We start from the raw sequence: 24982 nt of genomic DNA, 5'->3' as shown, positions 1-24982 counted from the left end.
ATGGTGACAGTTTGATGAGTTCATGACTGATTATAAATCTGGCATTTGTTTCTTTGCTTCAACATTTAGATACAAGGAAAGCTTGATTTTTCATGGAACATAAACGGGCTTGACTATAAATATTAACTCTTAACTCTACTCAGTAGTTAATGGGTACAATATCAGCCCATTCGATTGCTCTTCCAGGACAATAGTTCGAGTACAAACATGTTTGCCTTTCAGCCCATAACCACTCATGATTATTTTCTACTTCGTGCTCTTGCTCGATACACATGGATGCTATGCTCATTAATACAAAACCAAATGATGGTAGCGACAAAATCTGGAAAAAAAAACTTTCATATAATAAAACATTGGACAGCTATCCGACTCAGAAGTAGGTATATAATCATATGGATCATCGCTGGAGGAGGTTGCCACGTCATACAAGGCCTTTGAATAAAGAATCAGAATATGTTGCATATCAGGAAGCAATTGTCTGCCCAGCGACAAAAGAAAGATACTTTGCTTTCTCCTTCTTGTATCGTTTAATTTCTTTGATGGCTGCCAGAAGCACGTGCAATGATACTGGTGCAAAAAATGGCTGCAAGAAAATATCAGACATGAAAAGATGTGATTTTTCAGTCAGCAAAGTACAGAGCATAAGCCTTCTCTTCCGCAGAGAGCGGCAGAATCGAAATCTCCTATCCAATATTCTCATATACCTTTTTTGTATACAATTAAACAATTGAAAGAATGTTGATCGGGTTGTTCGTTCTATTTTAGTCTTAATTAGTTCAAGGCCGGGTCGGGCCCGACCCGGGCCCGGCCGGGTCAGAGCGGGCTAGTCCTATTTTTCTAATTTCCGGGTTTGGGACTGGACCTAGTATGACCCATGACCCTAGTATGGCCCATGACCCGCCTAGGTGTGGGCCGGGCTTGACCCACGAGTCAAAGACTTATGGCCTTTTGGCTTTATTGACAGCTAGCTGCAGACCCAAAAGGCTAAAGGAATAGCTAGACTAACCAAAAAATATATCATGGCCGGGGCGAGTCAGATCGGATCGGGCATTGGTCGGGTTAGCGTGGGCCGGGGCTACTTCTCTAACCTCGGTCTGGAGCTGGACTCGGTCTGTGCTGTGACCTGGGTATGTCATGGGCTGGGTCAGGCCCGACCCACTACAGGTCGGGCCGGGTCGTGATCCATGGCAGCCCGCTGGTCGACCCGGCCCACGCCCAACCCTAGTCTTAATACAAGCAGACAACTACTTGGTCTTATTAATTTTAAAATATAAACATAGTTACTATATATTCTAGGTAAATTTCTTATTCATCCAGTACAACAGTTGTGTTCTAGAAGGCAAGGTTTTAAATATCGGAAGTCGGGTTCATGTCGGATGGCTGAAATCCATATCGGATAAAGGGAATCGGGGATATATCGGGGGTCATTGACTAAATATCGGATTGCCATATCGGGTAGTGCGCATATGTATAATATCATGTCCTAAATATAATCTAAGCATTCATAAATTCAATATAAGCATACTTTATAAATTCTATAGACTAAACATATAAAAAAGTAAATAATATATGGATTTGGGTTCATAAATTCTTTCTATCGGGTTCATAAGGAACCCTTAAACATGAGAACGAGTCAAACGGGTTTGGGTATTTATCACTAAACTCAAACCCGATAATAAAAAACAGATCTTAAAAAAAGTACCATATCAGTCGATTTTTTAAAGCTAAAAAATAGGCCGATGTGCCCGATATGACCCTGATATTTCCGATTTGGCCCTGAAAACCAATATACGAGTTGAAAACGTCCATGTCGTGTCGGTCAAGCCCTCAAACCGATATGTCGGACGACATGTCGGACATGTCGGCCGATATTTAAAACCTTGCTAGAAGGTGCAGAAGAAGATATCATGCATGCTGATAAGAGGAGGCGGCTTACTAACCATGTAGATGGCAAAGTAGTGCTCAATGGAGGAATAACTGATTGACATGACAGACGGATGAAAAAACGCATCTTCAGCTAATGTCCTTGCTTTCCTGGAGGATGCTGAAGACATGAACAAACAAGTTTATCAAACTACTACATTTTACTAGCTATTCGAAGGGTACTATTGATAAAATGAAAAGATGAGGCATATAGCAGGAGATACCAGCTGAAGCATCATACTCTCCAAGAGAAGCATTATTTTGAGCTAAACTTGCTGCTTCGAGTGAGAGCTTTACCTGAATCAAGAAGACAAAAACTAAACTAATGATTTCAAAATATAGGATGGCAACAGTTGACAAAGTGAGGAAGTAATTTGGTATCCAGTCGCGCTGTATTGCACTGTACATTTGTAATTCCTGAACTCTTGCCTGAATTAGATAATACCCCCCCTATCATGTTTTTACCAGATACTCGGCTTCTGGAGACTCGAATTTTATGAAAACTATGAAGAACATAACGTTTGAACACATTAAGCATTTTCAAACCAGCCAAACTTCTTAGGAAGCAGGCAGAGAATGAAATAGCTATAAGGACCAAACTTCCTTAGTAGAAGGAAGGCATTTCATCCCTAAACAACATTGAAGCAGGAAAAATCTTGACATGATGACATACAAAGACCAAGACTACCCCCACTTACTAAACCTACACCTGCACTCGAGAGATATCCATCCTTACACTAATTTATATATATTATATATATTTATTATATATATATATATATATAATAATATAATATATATATATATATATATATATAATATATAATATTATATTCTCAACAGGAGAGCTTCTGTGGTCCGTCAAACCATCTCTACAGCAGCATATCTCCGGACACAAAATGCCGTATATGACTAAGCTTTTTATCTATATAAGTTGGCCCTCTGAAGAAAACTGAGACATACGAGGACAACTTTGACATGCAGCATGGAAGAAATATATGTATCTGATTAACCAGGTAGTGGGCATTGGGAATGCTAACATCATAAAGGAGGTGTTTAGATGATTCAAGTACTCTACACAGAATAGAGTTCCTAGGGCTATCGCTCCTATAATAAAAGTTTCTTTATGAAGGCAATGCCATTTATATCTTTAGTAATCATAAAACACATCATGTCAAAAAGCTCTAGATAAGATCATACTTTAGTGACATAAGAGTTAATGAAACAGAGCTGTGGAAGGAGCTGCTAACCTTGTAGGGGAGGTCGAGATACCCTTGAATTCTATCAATAGGATAAGAAAGTTTAAACTAAAGAGGAAATTATTTCAGGATTCATGTAACCAACCAACCCCCACAACAAAGGGGGATAAAGGCTTTGTTGTTGTGTGTGGTAGCTGTTGGGGGTTTAAATTACCACCACCCCAAATTACCAATGACCCCTCTAACTGGCTAAAATACAAATAAGTTGCCCACTATCTCTTACACACAATATATGCTACACATGACTTATGAGCATACACCATACAAACTATACCCATATTATTATAATTATACCAAACTGCAATAGTCTAGCCTCAAAAGTCTATGTAACAGCATTAAAAATAGATGAACTCAGAGAAGCAGGGGAAAAAGCAATACATCCATAGTTGGGCTAGAACAGGGTCTTGATAGACTGATAAACCCAATTGTGAGCCTATACACTTGTAGAGGTCAATCAAACTTACTTAGTGGCTGGGATACTGAATGTGTCTAGGCATCAATGATTCAGCGGGTATCCTGCAAGAGTCTATGCCTAGTCTACAAGCCATTTATAGAGTCAACAGTTAATCACACGTTTTAAAGGATATTCATGGGCAGTTATATCTGCATCACCAGAGAACTAAAGTTCTTGTGTACTTAGACAACCTAGAAAAAAACCACAAACATTAACAAGAAGCCTAGATGATAAACCTTGTCGATAAGTCATGTCTAATGTCATCAGTGATCTAAAGTTCTTATGCCCACTACCCACCTCCAATGGAGAAGGATAACACCAGCATGCATCTGAAGGACATGAGTGGCATGGCTACCCACGAAGACATCTCAAGGCTCTTTTGCAAACATAACCTTTTTACCCACTTCTGTGAAGGACTCTGACTGATCACAAATGGATAAGTTTTCTGCAAAATCTAATAGTTCTAACCCGAAGGTGTCGATTCCAGCCTATAATAAAATTAAGAAGCATACGGCATGAAATGATCTCCTGAAAAGGTAGTTTGCTCCCCTGACAATAGGGGCCAAACTAGACCTACAGTTAAATCTAATAGGTGTAACCAGATTCCATTCACTTTTATCTGGGGAACGGTTCCATTGGCCTTTTCTGCCTGCAATTGCATATCCACCATGAGGTAAGGTTGTTAAGGAAGAAACTATTTACAAACAACTACATGGTAAGTACCATTACAAAAAGAGATGAGAACAAATACATAGCTGTTTTTAAGCATGTGGCGAGCCAAGCTGGGAAAGAGGACAGTGAGGAAGAAAAGCAGGAAGAAGATTCTGTCTTAGTAAGACAACTTGATGGAAATGAAATACAGCTAGGTACTTGATGAAGATAATGATGGCTATACCACAGCTTAGGTTAGTTACCTGCTCTGAGCATAAATCAACATAAGAAGATGCTAAAGTAATAAAAGGATAAGAAAATGAATAAAAATCATAAACCATCTGTTTTTCCAAGTGAAATTACTTCTAAATCCTAGGAAAATATCTGAAATGCATATCTGATTGAAATTTTTTAATACATTGTAAACCATCTTATTTAATTACTTCAGTCTGAGAAACAAACTCCTAGCATATTCACAATTTTATCAAAATAAATATCAAATTTAATTGGATAGTGAACAAAAGTGCTTTATCATGACCTCCACGTGGACAAGTGAAACAGTTTCAATATTAAGATAGTTTGATGTGATATCAAGTTTTCTCAGTCATGACAATGGAAATGAAACAACGCTCAAGCACAAGTGCACAACTGATGCAGGAAAACTCAGTCTCCCAGAGCTGAATTTTGATTAAAATGCAAATCAATTAGAACTTAGAAACCAGCAAAACCACCACGGACCTTAAGGCTGTCTTTGGTTAAAGTAAAAGAAAAGAAAATGGAATAGGAAAGGAAAAGAAAAATAAAAAGAAATAAGATATTTTTTAATGTTTGGTTAGGTAGAAACTTGTAGAAAGAAATTTGAAGGAAAATAAATAAAAATAAGATAGAAAAAACCATAAACTTACCCTTGTACATAAAAATTAGGGGAAAATGCTTCCAGCCCTCAAAACAAAAAAAAACGTGCTCTCCCCCAAGACTTTTTCAATGGGTGTTTTGTCCTTAAAAATAAATTTTTTGTTCTCTGAGCCCCAAAACACAAAACCCAAGAGATTAAAATATGTGAAGAACATAATACCCTTTTCTCTCTTTATCATGATGTTACTATGATGATAGTTGAAATGATTGATGGGTTTATTATTTTTGTTTTTTATTATTTTTGTTGTTGATGAGGGGAGCTAAGTGTTTTTGTTTGTATTGGGAGATTGTTAAGGTCACGGGTCAGTTGTTAAGGTTATGGATCGGTTGTTAAGGTTACGGGTCAGTTGTTAAGATTATGAGTTGGTTGTTAAGGTTATGGGTTGGTTGTGAAAGTTACACGTTGGGATATATATGTATATATATTTTGAGTGGCATGAATACTTTGGGTCACTTGGCCTAGTGGTAAAGTTTGGAAGGTTGGACAAGAGGTTAGAGGTTCAAACCCCTACAACAACAATATATATTTACGGGTCTTTGATTGGACTTTTTGTATTCTAAAAATATTTTTAGAATATTCGTTGTTAAGGATAATGGTTGGTTGTGAAGATTATGCATTGGTTGTGAAAGTTACGGGTTGGTTGTTAAGGTTATGGGTTTGTTGTTAAGGTTAAGGGTTGGTTGTGAAGGTTACGGGTTGATTGATAAGAATATGTGTTGGTTGTGAAGATTACGCTTTGGTTGTGAAGTTAACCTACAAAACCAACCCGTAACCTTAACAACAAACCCATAACCTTAACAACCAACTCGTAACCTTCACAACCAATGCATAACCTTCACAACCAACCATTATCCTTAACAACGAATAGTTTAAAAATATTTTTAGAATACAAAGAGCCCAATCAAAGACCCTTAAATATATATTGTTGTTGTAGGGGTTTAAACCTCTAACCTCTTGTCCAACCTCCCAAACTTTACCACTAGGCCAAGTGACCCAAAATATTCATGCCACTCAAAATATATATACATATATGTCCCAACGTGTAACCTTCACAACCAACCCGTAGCCTTAACAACCGATCCATAACGTTAACAACCGATCTGTAACGTTAACAACGATCCATAACCTTAACAACTGATCCATAACCTTAACAATTAACCCGTAACCTTAATAATTAACCCATAACCTTAACAATCTCCCAATACAAACAAAAACACTTAGTTCTACTCATCAACAACGAAAATAAAAAAATAATAATAAAATAATAATCACTATCAATCATTTCAACTATCATCACAGTAACATCATGATAAAGAGAGAGAGAAGGGTATTATGGTCTTCACATATTTTAATCTCTTGGTTTTTATTTTTTGGGGGCTCATAGAATAAAAAATTTATTTTTGGGAGCAAAACACCCGTTAAAAGTCTTAGGGGGAGCATGTTTTTTTTTGTTTTGCGGGCTGGAAGCATTTTTCCCTATTAATTATAAGACCCCATGAACTTTCAGTGTTCTGCAGTAAACCCCTATGACCTTTCAAAATCACACCAAACTCCCATAAACTTTTTAGAATTGCAGAAAACTCCCAAAACTTTTTTGAGTTTTGTAGATAACCCCCATAAATTAGAACAAAAAAACAGCATAAAGAGGCATTTTGAAAGTCCTGGGGATTTCTGCAGAAGTTATTAGGCATTTAGGGCTTGTTTGGATTGAGGGGAATAAGGGAGAAGGAAAGTTAGGTGAACTATTTACCTTGTTTGGGAACATTTAGGAGGTGAACTTATTCATCCTAGTTCTCCTTGGTTTACCCCTTAATAGTATAAAATTTGTTACCCTCCAAATTGGGGTGTAACCAAGGAGAAGGGAACTCCCTTCCCTTCCCTTCTCTCACCTAGTTTCCCTTAGCCTCATTGAAATCCAAACACGCCCTTAGTGTGATTATTAAAACTCATGGGGGTTTATTATAAAGCATTGGAAGTTTATTGGTGTTCAATGTAATTTACCATAATATATCCTATAAAGAGAGTTTTGTACATGATTTTTTCCCACATGTGTAGTGTACTTAAACCTACATAAATGCCCTCGTTGGGCCCATGAAGCTGAATATAATGAAGGATGTTTGTTCTCAGCACAGTAGATAGCGGCATCGAGATAAAATGAGATCGCGGGAGTTGTGGTCGGCTGGCGCCAACAAAATTTTCCTTAACTTTCAGTAGCTTCAGAGGAAGAAACTGAGAACGAAAATTCAGAGCCTTATTTTCTTCTTTGATTCTTATTTTCATTTTCTTTTTATCTTTCCATCAAAACAATACAAATCTATTTCCTTTTATTTTTCTTTTCTTTTCCATCATTTTCAGTCAAACCAAACAGGGCCTAAAAGATTTCAGATTTCATTATATGAGGTTGCAAAGGATTTGGAATTAGTCCCATGAAGAAGACATAAAAGAAGCCTAAGCATCATTCATATTTGGATTAATAAATATAGTGTGTTATATTATTGGTTACTATCTAATTGCTGGGATTTTAATTAGAGTTGGATAAAGTAACAGCTTAAATTTGTCAATTATTTATTCCTTATTTATGATTAAGTGTAATCTGTATTTCGTTGGTTATTCGTGCTTCTCACAAAGGTATATTTAACAGATAGTTGGGATCAAAGTTCAAACTCAGTTTTGGTTTTTGCCTCCTACCGGTTAAGCAACTGTAGCATTTACTGAATAACTAACGAAGCCTAAAAATGCTCTGCCGCAATTACATCTGAAACAAATTTAGTTGCTAAAATAAATTTGATAGGTAATTGATAATTATGCAACTAAATCTGTTTAGGTTAAGAGGACCCCAGAGCCTTATAGTTTATGAACACAAAAAAAAATCACCAACTTCAAATGTAATGCATCTGTGAGACGATATATGTGGGAGGTTTATATGCAAAATAGGAGTTAAAAAAAGCAACTCTTACAGTATAGGCATGGAAAAACCATACAACAAAGCAGGACAAAGGGCAACAATAACAGGCTAAGGTGAATAACAGTTTACAAATGACAGGTTACACATTCATAAGTACTGGACCACACACCAATTTATTATTAAAGAAAATATCAAAAGGCCGATACACATGCATATGCACATTGGTGGGTTTTGCTAGGAGGCTTGTAGGTATGTGCAGACATGCTTTTGTGTCTGCGCATGTGTGTTGTCTGCAGCTATACTTGAACAGATGACAAATATAATATATTCAGTTTATGATCAAGGAAGTGCTTAAATTGAAGTAGCTCTAGTGGCATGTGCATAACTAATAACAACTATATCATCAAAATAACACACCTGTTTTCCTATTTCATCTTTAACAATCATTCTCGGAAGTGATTGAACCTGTTTTTTTCACAATATTCACAAGAGAAGACAAGGACAAACAAGGTTAACATTTGATGCTATTGCATAACAATAGGCAAGCCAGGGGGAAAACTGGAACTTACCAACTTAGAAAGAGATTCAAGTGTAGAGGTGCATGAAATCAGATTAGAACATGCATGATGCCGATATAGAACATCCAACTCCCTGCATAAAAATAAGATGCATTGATTGGTGGCACTCAGTAGTCAGTTCAAACATTTTAAGCTAGAATTAATGAAAATGTAACTTTGTTACATAGGGGGCTTTGAAAAAAATTTCAAATAAAAGAATTTTCTCAAAGATCAAAAACCCCAAATATCTTCAGAATTCTAGTGGAGTGCATTTGTTCTTGGAATCTTAAACTTTTGGTGTTTGCAGAGCAGCATAGTGGATGCAACATTTGTTTCCCACTATTTCACAGTACCCACTCTCATACCATAAAACTAGGTGGAATTTAGTTTATTTGAAAATATATTAGGATACCAAGGAAAATACAAAATCTATTACGTATGAGATTTTTCTCTAGAAGCCTTCAAAATAGGCAAGGAACATTGACACTGGTAATGATCAATATACATATAAAAGTGGATTTAAAATTGGATGATCAATTCAACTAATTGCTTTAAGTTAGGATGTATGAGAAAATTTCACCTAAACAAACTAGCCAAGGAAAATCCATTCTTACCATTCTGTAAAGCCTCTTACACTTGGTAAAAAGTTGAATTTGCGACCCCCAACTACATGAGAGTAATCTGATTTAAAACCAAACAGAAGGCGTAGTTGCCCAACGAAAACCTGAAAAATCTTCTGCATCTCCTGATTCAAGTCGAGGACTGTTAGCCACATCATTTTAGACTATAAGAGTATGACGAAGAACTAGTATAATTAGACAACACGAGAAGGGGAACTTCTAGTATACATGTAACATGTATATTGCAGCATATTTGGAGGAGTTTTTAACTGGGGGCTGTCGAAAGTTGCAAATTTTAGGTTATTGTTAACTCAGGTGAATGGATCGGGTTGAAATCGCACTCTTCCCAACTAGGTCCTAGTCACCAAAGGCCATTTACTTTAAGACAGGGCTGTGTTGGGGTGGTTTTTGAATTCTCGACCTCTATTGAGGCTGGTTTACTGTTGGAGATATTAAGGTTTCGGAGGTTCAGGTTATGCGGTCAAATATATATATATATATATATATATATCATACTCCCTTTAAAAGTACGAGTTCAGGAAAATCTTTTCATGGTTAATATTACCCTTTAACTTTTTTTTTTAATATTACACTGTTATCCTAATCTATAGTAGTTATCCCATCTTCTTTGAATTGGTAATTAAATAATTTATCCTATTCATAATGGGACTTAACATGTTATTGGATAAAGAAGATGCGTTTGATATAATTCCTTTACTTATTTTAGTTCGCAAAAAAAATCTAAAAAACATATACTAGCTAGCACCTAAAAGTTTTTGGACTTTGTAAAAAATATCCTCTAAGTTTTTTAAATTGCAAAAACATCCCTACAAATTCAAAATTTTATTAAAACATATTGAAAATTATAATTTTTACTTATTTCAATTTAATGAGAAATCTGAAAAACAATTGCTAGCTAGAAATTGAAAGTTTTTTCACTTTGGAGAAAGTATCTTGTAAATTTTGAAAATTTGCAAAAAGCACCCTTAAAAATTCAAAATTTATATTAAAAAACCTTAAAATTTTCAAACCTATAAACACACTACAAACCTACAAATAACACAAACAACCCTCAAAATTTTATGGAATTTACAATTAACACTAAACTTTTTATAAATTACAAAATAAAACCCTTAAAATTGTAAAATTTACAAAAGTCCTGATAATTTTCAACCAACAGTACATTAAAAATATAAGAATTACAAATATCCCCTACATAATTTATAATTTAAAGAAAACACCCTTAAAGTTTTAAAAATTATAAACAAACACTCATGATTCAAATTTTACAAAGAATACCCTGAGAATTTCAAACTCATTAGTAAATTAAAAACATATGAATTATAAATAGTCTATAAACAATTTACAATCTATATAAAAGGCCTATAAGTTTAAAAAATTACAAAAAAACCCTAAAATTCATAAAATTTATAAAAAAAACACCATGAGAATTTCTAACCTATAGACACTAAAATGAATATGCAAAATTACTAACCTCTAGGAAATTAAAAATTTATAAAAAGTATCATACCCCCTTTAAAATATAGATTTAGAAAAAACTTTTCATGGTCAATATTACCCATAACTTTTTTGGAGAGGACATAACTAATTGAAAATTTATTAAATTTAAAATTTATAAAAAACACCCTTCAAGTTTAGTACATTGTAAATTACCCCTCCAAAGTTTAAAAATTTTTAATAATTTTTTGTAATTCCTCGATTTCAATGTAATGTTTAATAGTTTTGTGTATTTGTAAATTACAAAATTTTAGGGTGTTTCTTTTACAATTTTGAAAACTGTTAAGGGTGTTTCTTTTGTAGTTTTCTAATTTTAATTGTGTTTTTAATGTAATGCATAGATACGTCAATTAACGATGATATTGAAGAGTAAGTCGTTCTTAAGATGTATTAGGCCACACATCACTATTCCTAGACAGTATAGTTTATATATGCAAAAAAATTCAAACAACCTATATAGTGGTTAAAAGGATTTTGATTTTAATGTACTATTTTTTTATAAATTATAATTAATGTGAACCCACCATATAATTTTAACTATGATCATCGTAATTTTAATACGTTTGATTAATTGACAATATAGGTATATAGATCATATATTACTTTACTTTCTCGCATGAACTAATATTTGGCGCTTAATAATTTAAATTATTATTTTTAATTTTAATATAAAGAGGAGCTCTAATAATATTTATTTATTTACCTATAGAATAATACAATCTCAATTCCTATTTTTTGCTTGAGATTTATTCTATAGTTATGCGTATCAAATTAGTAACAAAAATAATAATTATTCATGCTTAAATTATGATGATTGTAGTTGGTCACTCACTATGAAATTTTCATGAAGGCAAATATATCTTATTTTCTATAGCTATCTGCACTGTCTATGTATATTTTATAAATTAGTTACTAATTTGACATATTAAATTATTTATTTTTTGTAAAAAAAATTTCTTTAATTTTTGGATTGTGTAATCACTATATCACCATTCTTGCATAGAAATGACCTCATTCTAAATGGCTTCAAACCAATGTTTGAGTTGAACTGAAGTATATACTATTGTTACTATGTGTATATATTTTTTTAAGAAAACCATGTCAACAATTTTTCAACAGAAAAGAATATTCTAACCTCTGATATTATAAAAACTAAATATAGCCAATTGAGTGATTAGCAAAAGAGGACTTACATTAGAAAAGAGTGAATATTAGGATAAAGAGGAAAGGTAATGGCATTATCAACAGTGCTACCAATAGAAAACTACAACTACAATGTAAAGTTAATCTATTTTGTGGAACCCAACTATTAGTCATAAGCATCGAGGTTTCCATATATATATATTATAATTTATTAAAAAAAGTCATATAATCTTATATAATAAAATTAATTTAATACTGAATAATAGCATCGTTGTAATAATATCGTTATTAGGAAAAATTATTCATGAACTAGTATGTTATTACTTCTTACGATATATAAGCTATACACTCCAAATTTTTTTTGTTTTCTATAGAGCCAAAAAATTTGAATACGAGCATCTAACATTTTGCTCTCACAACAGCAAAATCCAGTTAGCATATGTAGATATTCTAGATTAGTTATATGTCCTATATACAATACAATTGTCCTAGGCAAGTGAGTTATAATAGTATTTTTTATTCACATCGTTTGGGACAATATTTGATAAGAGACATTGCATCAAAGAAAAAAAAATTATATTTAGAGCACATGGCGAAATATATCATAATATCCTCGCTTTAATTTCGTAAGAAAATAATTTTTCATACTTTCAGTTTTACTTCTATGGTTCAGAGAATGAGCTATAAAATTGAATGAGAATATTAGATAATTTAAATATGAGTGAAACCACAATTAAAAGTTAATATGAATGAGTCAAACTACAACTAAAAGTTTAATGGACATATTGCAAGTAAATTCATATGCAAAATTCATTTACGAATTGAATGATCACCCATCTTTTGAAAACTTCAAGACACTAATAAACAGAGATGTTATTCTAGATCAATGTGTTTATAACTCACAAATAGTAGATCACGTGGCCACAGTCTGGGTTGAAGGAAACAATGACAATGTTTTATTTGAGAGAGAGATTATTGAGTTGATCAATCCCACAAAAAAACTTTATTTTTTTTATTCTATTTTTATCAATTTAAATAATCATGATATTCAACCACGTGCATTGTACGTGCATCTCAACTAATATATATATATATATATAATATATATATATATATAAATATATATATATATATATATATATATATATATATATATATATATATATAGTATAGAGTGAGAGAGAGAGAGAGAAATGGAGAAACTTGGTACCAAGTTGCTCCAAGTAACTGGTAGTGATGTGGCCTAATCTTGTCCCTACATCTACATTGGAGTTAGTGAATGGTGGTTGATGCTCTATCTTCGAGGTGTGATGTAGGGGCAAGATTAGGTCACATCACTACAAGTTGCTTTAAGTACTGGTACCAAGTTCTCCATTTTTCTCATATATATATATATATAATATATATATATATATATATATATATAATTATATATATTCAAAACTCATGTTTCTCTATAGAACTTATGGTTATCTCAAAATCCTATACCTACACACACACATATACATATATATATAAGAATAATGGGTATTCTTGATACCAACTACCAAGCACTAAATTTGGTGCTTGGTTGTGAGGTGACTACTTCTCATCCACTCATTCAATGGATGAGTAAAAAAGTGGGGACCATTTTCAAGTGGACATCTTTAAATGTATGGATGAGAATAAGCCACCTCACTACCAAGCATCAAAATTGTGCTTGGTACCAAGCATACACCTTATTTTGTTGAGCTTTTGACAGGCCAACATTAGCAAATAATCAATTCCTTGACAAAATTAATAATAAGAGATTCAGTTACTCCTGTTGTTCTATCATAGCTCATGAAGAAAATCTTACTGCTCTTTATAAACATTATATCCCTTGTCATTGAATTGGTCCAACATTGGCACTGAATCAAATTTTAACCGCATGCCGCTGCTTGATATAATTGCTACTCCTGTTCTAAGGACCATCATAGAGACTCTTACTCTCTTTTGTCACACACCAGCACCTATCATGCAACGTGCAATTGACTTATAGTTGCATGTGTCCTGCTGAGTTCTGAATGTGAGATCTATCACACAGACTAGGATGCTATTTTGATAAGAAAATGTTGTGGTTAGGACAAGTCAGGGTCCAGTTTAGATGCCTACTTTACTCAAGTGTAACAAAAATAAGCCTTGAGGTACCATAGTCGATGGAATTCCTGTAAGATTTTTGATAGTCAGAAATTTTATTTATCTAAATATACATATTACTGATCTACTTTCAACTTTTTAGCTTTTTTTAAATTATCATAAGATTATGTAAATAAATTATATATGTTAAATCCGCAAGAGCTAAAGGATTAACATGCTGCAGCTAAATATCAAGTATGAGGAGGTTTACAATAAAAAATTATTCTTGTGCATCTACAACTCAAAAATGATGCTTTTAGAATTTTAGCATTACCCACCAAAAAATACTAAAATGTCTAAGCACCAAACCAAGTGTTCCATATGTCATGTATTTGCGTTAAAAAAATACGCATATCCGAATAGATCGGATAAGCTATTGCATTCAGTAAAATTCAAATGCGTGAATGCAAATTCAAATGTGCTACCTAGTTGTCGGGTACTTTGGTTCAGGAGTATGCACATCCAACAGTAAAATTCAGATTGGTACCTACCTAATTGGTCAGAACTTGAAACCCAATACTCGGGTTAGTTAAGCAAGTTTTTATTTACATGACCAATTGGCAATTGCTAGACACGATCGCTTCTGTATAGTTATACCATGCGGGTAAAATGAACTGCTGGATCCACAATTTCGTAGGTTCTTTAGAGATGATCAAATTGTGTTTAGATAAATCTCAAACAAATAACATGAAACCAGTAACCAAGCAACTTTCTTAAGACTTTAATCGAGTTATTAATTGCAGGAACCTTTCTTCTATTATTGGGCTATAAATTTCAAGAATTGACTCTATTAACTTACCCAACCTTATCTAAATTAAGATCCAGCAAATGGGTTTAATACTTGAGAAACAGTCAAAGAAACACAAAAAAGGAAAGAACAATGACAAAGGTTATCATGCCAAATTTCTACAGAGGAAATTATATGCAAAAGAAAAACTTGGTGTAAGGCTGAAAGCTTGTGATAGCTTAAGGAAATGTACTTTACCAGTCTTGCAAGCTCCTACAGATGAGAAACCATAAAATTCACCAACACTAAGAAAGAACATGTGGGAAGTGAAGATGACAGGCGAGACAAAATATAAGCCAAAGAGCTTCCTAAGAAACAAACAAAGTCATCAAGACATGAAAAGTTACTACTTACCTCAGGGGAAATCATATTCCTGGTGAGTTGTGTCAACAGAGAGTTCCTAGAACAGTTCGGTGGGTTCCATACAACAACACCTCCCCACATCTATAGAATCCATCAAACAAATTTCATACATAAACAACATGATGTACCAGGTAAAGAGAACAAGAGTATTTGGGACTTTTTCTTACTGGTGATATAAACCCATTGGTCTTGGAAGTATCTCCATTTGGAAGCCGCAGGAGGAGTGGGCATTCATCAACTGATGGCACATACCTATTATACATTGCCCAATTTAATAACAAAACAATATCTTGGAATCAGTAAATGTACACATTTTTTACTTTTTGGTATAAAATAAACACTCTTATGGACTTTTCAGTCTGCCCCTGGTGCAAATGAAGAAAACCATACTGGAATAATAATAATAATAATTACAAATCATAACTTTTACAATTCATCTCATTCCAATAAGAGTTGAGGATACATGCACAACGGACATCTGGCTCATTCAAAAGTAAAGATTAGAGGGTATAACATTATCATGCTCTATCAGACGTATAAAATCAACTGGCTATTCCAGAAATAGGTAAATCTATAGTCAAACTAGGAAAAGTTAAAAGTAATCTGGACATTTGCACAGTAGAAGATTAGCTAAAGGATCTTGACAAATTGTAAGAACTACCCATCAAACAAAACAAGATTTGCAAGGTTTTTGTTCTTAACTGACTGTGGACACATCTGGTTGCAGTTTGGCTAGACTGAAAGCCGACAACCCTGGGTAAAGAACCTTGATATCAGTTCTTTTCATTGGCAATCGTTTTCTTCTCATATCATTACGAATACACCTGGTTGCAGTTTGGCTAATAAGCTGAAGCCTTCAGTATATATGCAACATCTACCCTTGGGTGGTGATGTGGGGGAGGTTCTAAGAACCTTTTTTTGGGTGTCCAGTTATTCTTTTGGAACCCTTTTTTGGGTATAAATGACCTTTTCTTGGAAATATTGAACATATTGGCAAAAATTAAATGGAAATAATAAACCTATCAGTTTAATTGTCTCTCTTATGCATACAGCAGGATATTAAATAGATCCAAACACTGGCTATGGATGAGATTTCAAATCCTGCAGGGTGTGACCTGGCTATGGACAGGATTTCAAAGAGAAGAAAGGAAAAGGATTCCATATAGAAAGATATGATATCGCTTTTCACCCCATTTCTTGTTGCTACCTAAATCTAGGGGAATTGGGGACTCTTCATCCAGCTGGCTTCAAAGTCACATGTAGAACATTATCTTACATAAAAATACCAAGACAGAAAGCTGGTGTGATTAATAATAAAGATTTTTGACATATCTGAGTACAATGTACGGGTATCAGCAAAGAGACCATTATTTTGTGGGAGGTATTCACCTGGAAAAATTTAGCTCAGGTCATTATATATAAATGTTTAACACTCTCAATACTTGAAATATGAGGTTGTCGGTAGTAAATTAATTCCTAGCCAGAGGATCTTTAGCTAAATAGTTTTTCTTGCTTTAGTTTTTCTATGGACCTAATATTTTTTGCTACCACTCTGACAAAAACTAACATCTCTGACATTAGCTTATGGGTATAATCGATGAGGAAAGAATATTAGAGCTATTAAAGTCTTGCATTATGTATAATAGATGATCACATCAGATGGAAAGACAGTGGTCTAAACTCTCATAGATAATTGGGAACCAATATCCTAGAGATAGAAGTTAATATCCTGACAACTCCTGTTAATCTAAGTTATAGGAAGGTCTAAAATCAGCCAACAATATAAGATTTGAAGGATACTGATCACGTCCATCTGAAATCAGCCAACGCAGCCAATGTTACTGATGATGACTAATACAGAAGAACATTTAAGGATATGAGAAATAAAGTTAATTTCATGGAGTTGTACAGGAAAATTAAGATGAGAAAATATTGAATAATAGTGTCACGTTGGATTAATCTCCTTATTTGTTTGGTTGCTTCCAATGTAATAAACCACATCATATTTGGTTTATTTCAACATCACTTATTACTATACAGATTTTTAACCGACAATTTCGATCCACCCTAACTGTTTAAATTGAATCAAACCTGTTATATAACTAAAAATCCTTTCACGTTATTTAGAATCCGCTAAAAATATGGAATATGTTATAAGTAACACACCTTAAAATTAGTCATTGAAACTTTTAACTTCTCTAATTATTTGTCTAAGTTAGAATCAATAACTCAAATGCAATATCTATTTTAAAACACTGTTGATGCATCAACTATTTGAGTGTGTATGTTTTCCAACTTAATGCAAATTTTGCTTCCTCTTTAGCTGCTGATAAGAAAGAACCGGATAATCCTGATTCTAAACAAGCAAAGCAACCAAAAACCAAATACCAACCCAAAAGTGGAGTATCAGAACCACCTGAGTTACTAAGAATTTAGATCTTGAATTTTAGTCTATTGTACAAGTTCATGGCTTCCAAAATATATATAGTTTGCCAGTGTTCTAAAACACGGCATATACGGCCGCATACTTGGCCGCATATGCAGAATCGGCCCATTTCCGCTTGGAAATGGGCTGATTCATTGAAATATGCGGTCAGCCGCATAATGGTGATGAAAACGCATACTCGCCCGCATAAAAAGATTATGCGGGCGAGTTTTAGTTAGGGTTTGAGTGGGTTTCAAGTTCAAAAATCTGAACCCGCAAGTTTTTAAACCCGTTTTTAAAAAAAAAACCAAACCCAACAAGGGTTTCTTTCCCCAAATTGTTGGCCTCCCCCATCTATCTGTCTGTCTCTCCCACTCGCTTTGCATTTTTCTTAGTATATCTTCTGTCTTTTATGAATTATATACATTTTTATGTATGAAAAATAATAAATATATGTTAAAAATTCAAAAACGCACAATTCCACATAATCCAATTAATCGGCGCATAATCCGATTAATCGTGACCTCTCGAACCGCACGGATAATAAAACCGTGTTTTTGAACATTGTAGTTTGCTTTGTAGAAGGATATCTTTAGTTAAGACATTGGATACAGCAACATTTGTAGATGACTCCTCATGACATGAAATGTTGTAATTTCAGATAATGATACCAAATATACTAGTACAGTGAGGTGGATATCAAAGCTTATAAGATGATCATGCCAAATCCTCCAAATTTTATAGGCTAATAATTTATTAAAAACTAACATGGTTCAGTTTAGAAACAAATAAATAACAATAAAAATATATGAAGAATATACAAAAATTGTTGGATGAAAAAATATACACCACAAATTGTAGAACTTTTGATCGTCCAGTAACAGCAACAGATGTATCCAAATGCCACTCGTTTGAATTTACCTACAAACATTCCAAAGATAGTAGAATGTCAATTAAAATTTTGACACTATGTGATATCAATTTATACACAAAGACATCTTTATTCATGTTGGAATATGAGAGACATAGAGCTTAATGGATATCGAAGGGGCCAAATCCCTGAGAAGTCTAGTTATATGCCGACAAAGAAACATAGAAAAAGTTATTCTCAATAGTAACAAGCATATTTGCAATTTAATTGATAACACCAGCAACTACCAGACTGATTTCATAAAGTGCACATAACCACTTAAAAAGAACCAGGGCCCAAGCAAGATACTGGGTCAAATAAACCGAGTCTATTAGATGAGGAAGCCACACAATAACATTGGTCCCAGAAAGAATCTATTATGCTTTGTCTATGACATTTGCAAACTAAAAAAGAAGAGCAACTTGGTTTATTAACATGTAAGTACAAGAGAGAAGGTAGAAGCCAAAATTTTGAAATTGTGATGCTATAGACATGCATTTAAAAGAAAATCACAAATACCTACAAGACCAGTGATATCAATTTTACTAAATTCATCACGAAGTTAATGAAATCACACAAAAGTGTGATTGTAGAATTATCTCGAAAGCAATATGTGTGGATTTTGCTTCAGTTTGGATTGTACTTGCAACAAATAGATTGCATAATATTTTATCTGCTACTACCAAAACTTTAAGATTTCTATTAATAATAATTAATATCATTACAACATCAACCATAAAGGCATTTTGACAGGACTAGAACTGAGGATTATTGTCAAATACTGATTAAGGCCTACAAGTCTCGAGACACCCATATTTTATGCTAGCTTAACGAGTAATGATCAGTAATGCTCATTTGTTGTTTGGACTGTTGCATGCTAATACTTACCTCACCTATCTGTTGCATATGCACTAGGCTAAAATTGTTATAACATGTTTCTTTTCAAGAATTTCAATTTTGAATTTTGATATTTCAATGTTCACATGTGTTCTGAGTTATTTATAATGAAGTGCATCTGACTCTGCTGCTAAAGAGACAGGGCATGTATGTGAGAATTCAACAGCCCATTTACAAAATAAAGAAGTAGAAACAACCAATTACGACAAAATAATTAAGAAAGTGTGTGAACCTTTGGACGAAGTGTTCAATGGAACTTTGACAATTAAAATTCAGCACTACATATGAAGATAAACCAACTAAAATATTTTGAGTAGATTGAAAAACATCAACAATTTCAGAGATAAAAGTTGTAGCAGAAATAAATGCTCCCAAACTGAAACAATATTATTTTGAAGACTATGATAATTGTAACCAAAATATGGTTAAATGGGCATGTTGCCTGTTGTTATATATGACTGCTGTACAAGGCAATAAATATGCTGCAAGGTGGAGTCAAAATATAAGAAATCCATTGAGCTCATCCAAGCCATGTCAAGCTGGGCAAAGTACTGTTGGCAAAGAAAATTTAGGCCAGCATTGAATATTCACTTGATTTGAATAGAAAAGAAGACGGCATTGTAAATAGAGTAAATGAGGTGGAGAGCCATGAAGAGAGGGAATGAGAAAAGGGAATGCGGGAGGAAGGGATCTAAGGTTATCTAGGATTTGGATGCTTAAAGAGTGCAACACACATGGTTACTTTATTAAAAACGCAATGCTGGTGTAATTTAATTCATGGAGTGTATGAAGAAACACATTTTGGTACAATAAACGAAAAATGATTTACTCATGAACAGTGTATAGAAACTGGTTGGGTGATGAAATATGAGTGCACAACTTATGCACCTTTCAGAAAATTGAGAATATTACTGTGCTAACTATGGTGGTCCTCCCAACAATCATGATCATGCAAGAACCACAATAAGCTTAGGACAGAATCAGAGGGGCACGCAAGGATGATAGGTCCTTAACTGCAATAATAACAACGTTACAAGACGTCAAAAGAACATATGGGAATCACAAAAGGGACAAAGGGGAACAGCTGTAACGGAATGACTGTCGAAGTCAAATAGAATTAAACAACAGTGAACCAGTTGCTAAAGTATGCAATTTTTGTGTTTTCAATTTCTGGTCGTTTCAGTGAACCAGTTGCTAAAGTATGCAATTTTTGTGTTTTCAATTTCTGGTCGTTCCTTAGACGAGAACGCACCAGTCCAACAATAGATATTGCAATCCACTCACAGGTTTGAATTATATATTCTAGACAAGTTCAAGATTTCTAGCCCTTGAATCTGTATATTCACTAAATTGTTTTTTGAACATACGCATAAAAAAAATATAGTGAGTGCTAAAAATTAAACTGCACATGTATAGTTTAGCCATAGATGTACTCAACAATAGCGACATTTAACGAACATACAAAAAAAGGAAGATCCCTCGTACTAAAGACATAGCTGCTCAAATTGTCATCCCAACTAGATATCGATGACTTTGGAGTATGGTACAGAACCTGCCAAGAAACCAGAAACACTGTTAACGTTGATGCCCCTTGTACTGCAAAACTATTTATAAATCATTTGAAAAGTTCTCCAAATGTGGAACAAAACAATTTGATAATCATTTATCTAAATTGCAATAAGTACAGACAGTCCAATGAAAAAAGAAAAACTATTTGGCAATCACTCATCTAAACTAAAACATCTTTTGCTGATATAAAATTAGAAACTTTCATATTGTAAATTCCACTTAAAAAGTCTATACAGTTTCTCTACTTCCCTAGAAGCATTGACACTCTGGAAAGATTTCATTTCTGTATGGAAATTGTATCATTTACCTAAACTTAGATAGCGTGGATGGTCCAATGAAAAAAATGTATATATATTTGGTGAAGACTCATCTAAACTCAATAATATAAAATTAGATACTTTCATATCATAAAATCTTCTTGAAGCTTACTTTCTGTGTAGTCTCTGCTTCCCTAATAGCATTGACACTCTAGGAGATGTTCCCCTTTTGTATGAAAATGTCTACCTTTGACTGGATGTGTCTCCCTTCAACTAACAGTTGTTTGGTCAAAGTTTATTTTTGGTTAACTTCAGTACACCCCCCCCCAAAAAAAAAAAAAACAAAAAAAACAACTATTTTTATTTCAATAAACCCTCCTCAATAGAAAACACCACTTAACTATGGGGTGTCTCACAAAACCCCCATGGTCTTTACACTTTTCTAAAAAAAAACCAATGTTACATCAAAATGTGAAATGACCTAAATCTCCTTTTTGGGAAAAAAAATCCACTCGGTTAAAGCAAACCTCCTAGATAGAACAAAAAAACCTGAGCCATTAATGGTGCTGTGAAAATCTATGCTAATTTTTTTATGCCTGAGGGGTATCAAAGTTGCTTTAAGCCACGTCCTTGTCACATGACACGTTCGACTAAACGTTGTTAAGAGAGGTTTATGTGAGAAAAGTTCAGAGGGGTTTTCTCAAATTTACAAAGTTGAAGGGGTTATCTACAACACCATCAAAGTTGAGGGGGTTTCCTCAAATTAAAATAGTTGAGGGGGGGGCGTCTAAATCAATCATTTGTTATCCCTGTAAAACATTATCAAACGTCTTTAAACATAGTGGATATGAGAGAAACATTAGTGCATATTCAAAATCGGAAGTTCTTCCTACCTGACTTTCTGTTCTTATGTTGGCTATAGGTGCTAAAGCCTCCACTACAGGAGCCAGAATAAGCTTTTCAACCTTTTGCATCTCCCTGCAAGTAGAAAGAAAATGTACAATCTCTGTAAACTTGAGACATAAATTATGCACGTCTGAATATCAAATATTTGTTTTCAAGAAAAAAAGAGAATTTTTTTGAATGAGCACACAGATAGCATGAAACCAGGTTCCTCCTTCCCTCTCCAAAGACTTAAATGAGAAGAAATAGAGCAACACGCTCTGACTGTGATACAAAGTGCTGAAGAAGAGGTGGAAATATCATCAGAATTTTAGAAATTTATGACAAAGGCTCTAAATAGACTTCTAACTAGGAAAAGAAACGAAATAATGTAAACAGGCCATATAACTTCGCCATTCTATCATAAATAATGGGAAATTATCATTATGTCGTTTTTCCTAGTAGAATGGGTTTTTCAAGAAGCACAATGCTCCATGAAAAAACTGATTCCATGATGGCTATCAACTTGATCTCAAATTTTTAAAGTTAGTAAAAACTCCCTTTGAGGAAGCCATGGACAAGCAATGCTTGCAATAAATCATAGGAAGGCCGGTCAGCATTTAAAAAAAAAACTCATCCTTGTTTATTTCTCATGCAACACGTAGAAACTCTCTCAAAAGTTGGAAAAAAAATATGTCTAAAGAATCCTCCTCACCAATCATAAACCCAATCATTGGGACCGGCATTCAACAAGCTGAGTGAAAGTACGAGGTTCCCATCCAATCCAACCGGCATGAAATCCTCTTCCTCCTTATTCTCCTCCCTCCCACCTCTCATAAACATCTTCGCAAAGATCTCGGAGACCATCTCCACAGCCGCCTCCTCTGATACCCTCCCCACAATCCAGGCATGCCGGTGCTTGCCCACCACCACTCTCACCTCCTCCTGCAACATTGCATCAGCAGCAAGTCAAGAGCCAAGTAAAAACTCAAAAGTTTTAACAATTTTTAACTTTGATGCTTATCCCAAAGTTTTTAAGACGTAGTTTAACTACTTGACTGAGAAGCAGTAAAATGACACTAATACGCCATTAAATTTCAAATATTGACTATGAACATTGTTGAAGAGAGAGGGTTGTTTCTAATATAGCTCATTCACAAATTCCAGTCATTTTGCATTTGGAGAAGTGAAGAAACAAACTAATACTTTTAATTTCAATGAATTTAGGCTTAGACAGAGGGAGGAGAAAGAGACGCCGGGAATTTCTTCTCAACCTAGGGATAAAACAATACGGATTTTACCTACAATCATGATATCAAAGTTAAAAATCGGTGAAATTTTAGGGTACTAATGTAGAGCTAACCTCTTTCACCGCAACGACCACAGTGTAAATCCTAGCGGCGGCGCCAATTCTCAAATCCAGCAGCTCATCCACAGCATCATCGTCGACATCTCCACTAAATTCAATGCCGTTGCGAGCACCGCACTTCCAGATGCCATCTTCAGTGGATTCGCATCCGCCGGGGGAATCCACAGTGACTGAGATCGTGACGCTGCTGCAGGTTGACGACGAGGACGTCGATTGAAGGAGGCTGCGGGCTAGGGCTTGGGGGGGAGAGAATGAGGATGAGGAGGAGGGGAGAAAGACGGCGTGGAATCGGCACGGAAATGAGAGGTTTTGGCGGGAGGAGATGGCGCCGGCGAAGGGGAGAGGGGAGCGGTGGATCTCGGTGGATTTCAAGAGAAAGGGGATGCCTGAGGTTAGAATTGGGAGAAAGAGATGAGGAAATCTTAAGCTTCATTTCTTGGAGAGTTAGGGTTTCGATTGCTCACCTGAGAGGAAAGAGAGGAGGACGGAGAGGGTTAGAAAGAGGCGCTTGGTTCCAGGCTTTGTCTTCCTTTGACTGCTACCATCAATAGAAGAAGGACTTGACGGAGGCTTCGGAGGAGGGACCTCCTCCTCGATCGCCATCGTCCTTGCTTCCGATTCTTGTTCTTTTGTTAGAGCAAGTGCAGCAATCTACTGCTAGGGAGCTCTGCTTGGAGTGCTCTCAAGCATAGGACCTTTCGTACTAAAAAAAATATTCTAACAAACTCTTAACTAGGAGCATAAATATGGACAAATTTTTAAAACAACACCTTTTGCGATTTTATTCCCAAAAAACGATCCATTTCCCACTTATTTGTAAAAACCGACCTGGTTTCCCAGGTCGGTTTTTACAAAAAAAGTTCCGAAACTTCACGGGAGTTGAACTCCCGTGAAGTTTAGCAATCATTTAATTAAGATGCTAAACTTCACGGGAGTTCAACTCCCGTGAAGTTCCACAGCTCAACTTTTTTTTAACTAAGAAACTTCACGGGAGTTCAACTCCCGTGAAGTTTAACATCTATTTAATTAAGCTGCTAAACTTCACCGTGAAGTTTTGAAACTTTTTTTGTAAAATCCGGCCTGGTTTCAGCGCTGAGGGTGAAACCACGTCGGTTTTTACAAATAAAGAGGAAAGAGGTCGTTTTTTGAGAATAAAATCGCAAAAGGGGTGGTTTTGAAAATTTGTCCGCATAAATATTATTTGAAAAAGGGAAAAATGTGTCCAGGCCCCAAAAGTGGAAACTTCGTGCGACTAGCCCCCTGTATTTTGCCCCATGTGGAATAGCCCCAAATACGTATAGTATTTGCGACAAGGCCCCGAATTGACTTTTTTTCAGAAAAAGCCCAGAGGAAGTTACGATCTTGCCCTCTGATGGGACTGAGCTGGGTTAATGTGCCCCTCACCTTTACAAGTACTCTC

General features: G+C 34.7%; 1 protein-coding gene across 3 annotated transcripts; it reads right to left on the bottom strand.

Annotated features, from left to right (window-relative positions):
* LOC109837218 (GPI transamidase component PIG-S) lies at nucleotides 93–24268 on the bottom strand. Of its 3 annotated transcripts, XM_020405366.1 has the most exons (14): nucleotides 24027–24267; nucleotides 23557–23948; nucleotides 22909–23138; nucleotides 22205–22289; nucleotides 20948–21037; nucleotides 18526–18599; nucleotides 15421–15505; nucleotides 15245–15334; nucleotides 9280–9410; nucleotides 8678–8759; nucleotides 8526–8573; nucleotides 2148–2220; nucleotides 1941–2044; nucleotides 93–583 (listed from the first exon to the last, which is right to left on the bottom strand). In XM_020405366.1, the coding sequence occupies exons 1-14, from the start codon at nucleotides 24163–24165 to the stop codon at nucleotides 464–466; spliced, it is 1743 nt and encodes a 580-aa protein (XP_020260955.1). In that variant the 5' UTR covers nucleotides 24166–24267; the 3' UTR covers nucleotides 93–463. The 3 variants fall into 3 exon arrangements, with proteins under 3 accessions (XP_020260955.1, XP_020260957.1, XP_020260958.1); XM_020405368.1 differs by lacking the exons at nucleotides 93–583; nucleotides 1941–2044; nucleotides 2148–2220 and adding exons at nucleotides 2765–4418; nucleotides 4551–4555 and having other exon boundaries at nucleotides 24027–24268; XM_020405369.1 differs by lacking the exons at nucleotides 93–583; nucleotides 1941–2044; nucleotides 2148–2220 and adding an exon at nucleotides 2765–4418 and having other exon boundaries at nucleotides 24027–24268.

Source organism: Asparagus officinalis, chromosome 4 (genome assembly GCF_001876935.1).
Source record: "Asparagus officinalis chromosome 4, Aspof.V1, whole genome shotgun sequence".
NCBI classification, from domain to species: domain Eukaryota; kingdom Viridiplantae; phylum Streptophyta; class Magnoliopsida; order Asparagales; family Asparagaceae; genus Asparagus; species Asparagus officinalis.
This window is presented reverse-complemented; position numbering and strand designations above follow the sequence as displayed.

Excerpts from the sequence above, each read along its gene's own strand:
- LOC109837218 (XM_020405366.1), bottom strand. The coding sequence starts at position 24,165 with ATGGCGATCGAGGAGGAGGTCCCTCCTCCGAAGCCTCCGTCAAGTCCT. Across the intron at positions 2,221-8,525 it reads AAGATGAAATAGGAAAACAG|GTAAAGCTCTCACTCGAAGC; the intron begins GTGTGTTATTTT and ends TTCTTGATTCAG. Across the intron at positions 584-1,940 it reads ACTACTTTGCCATCTACATG|CCATTTTTTGCACCAGTATC; the intron begins GTTAGTAAGCCG and ends ATTTTCTTGCAG.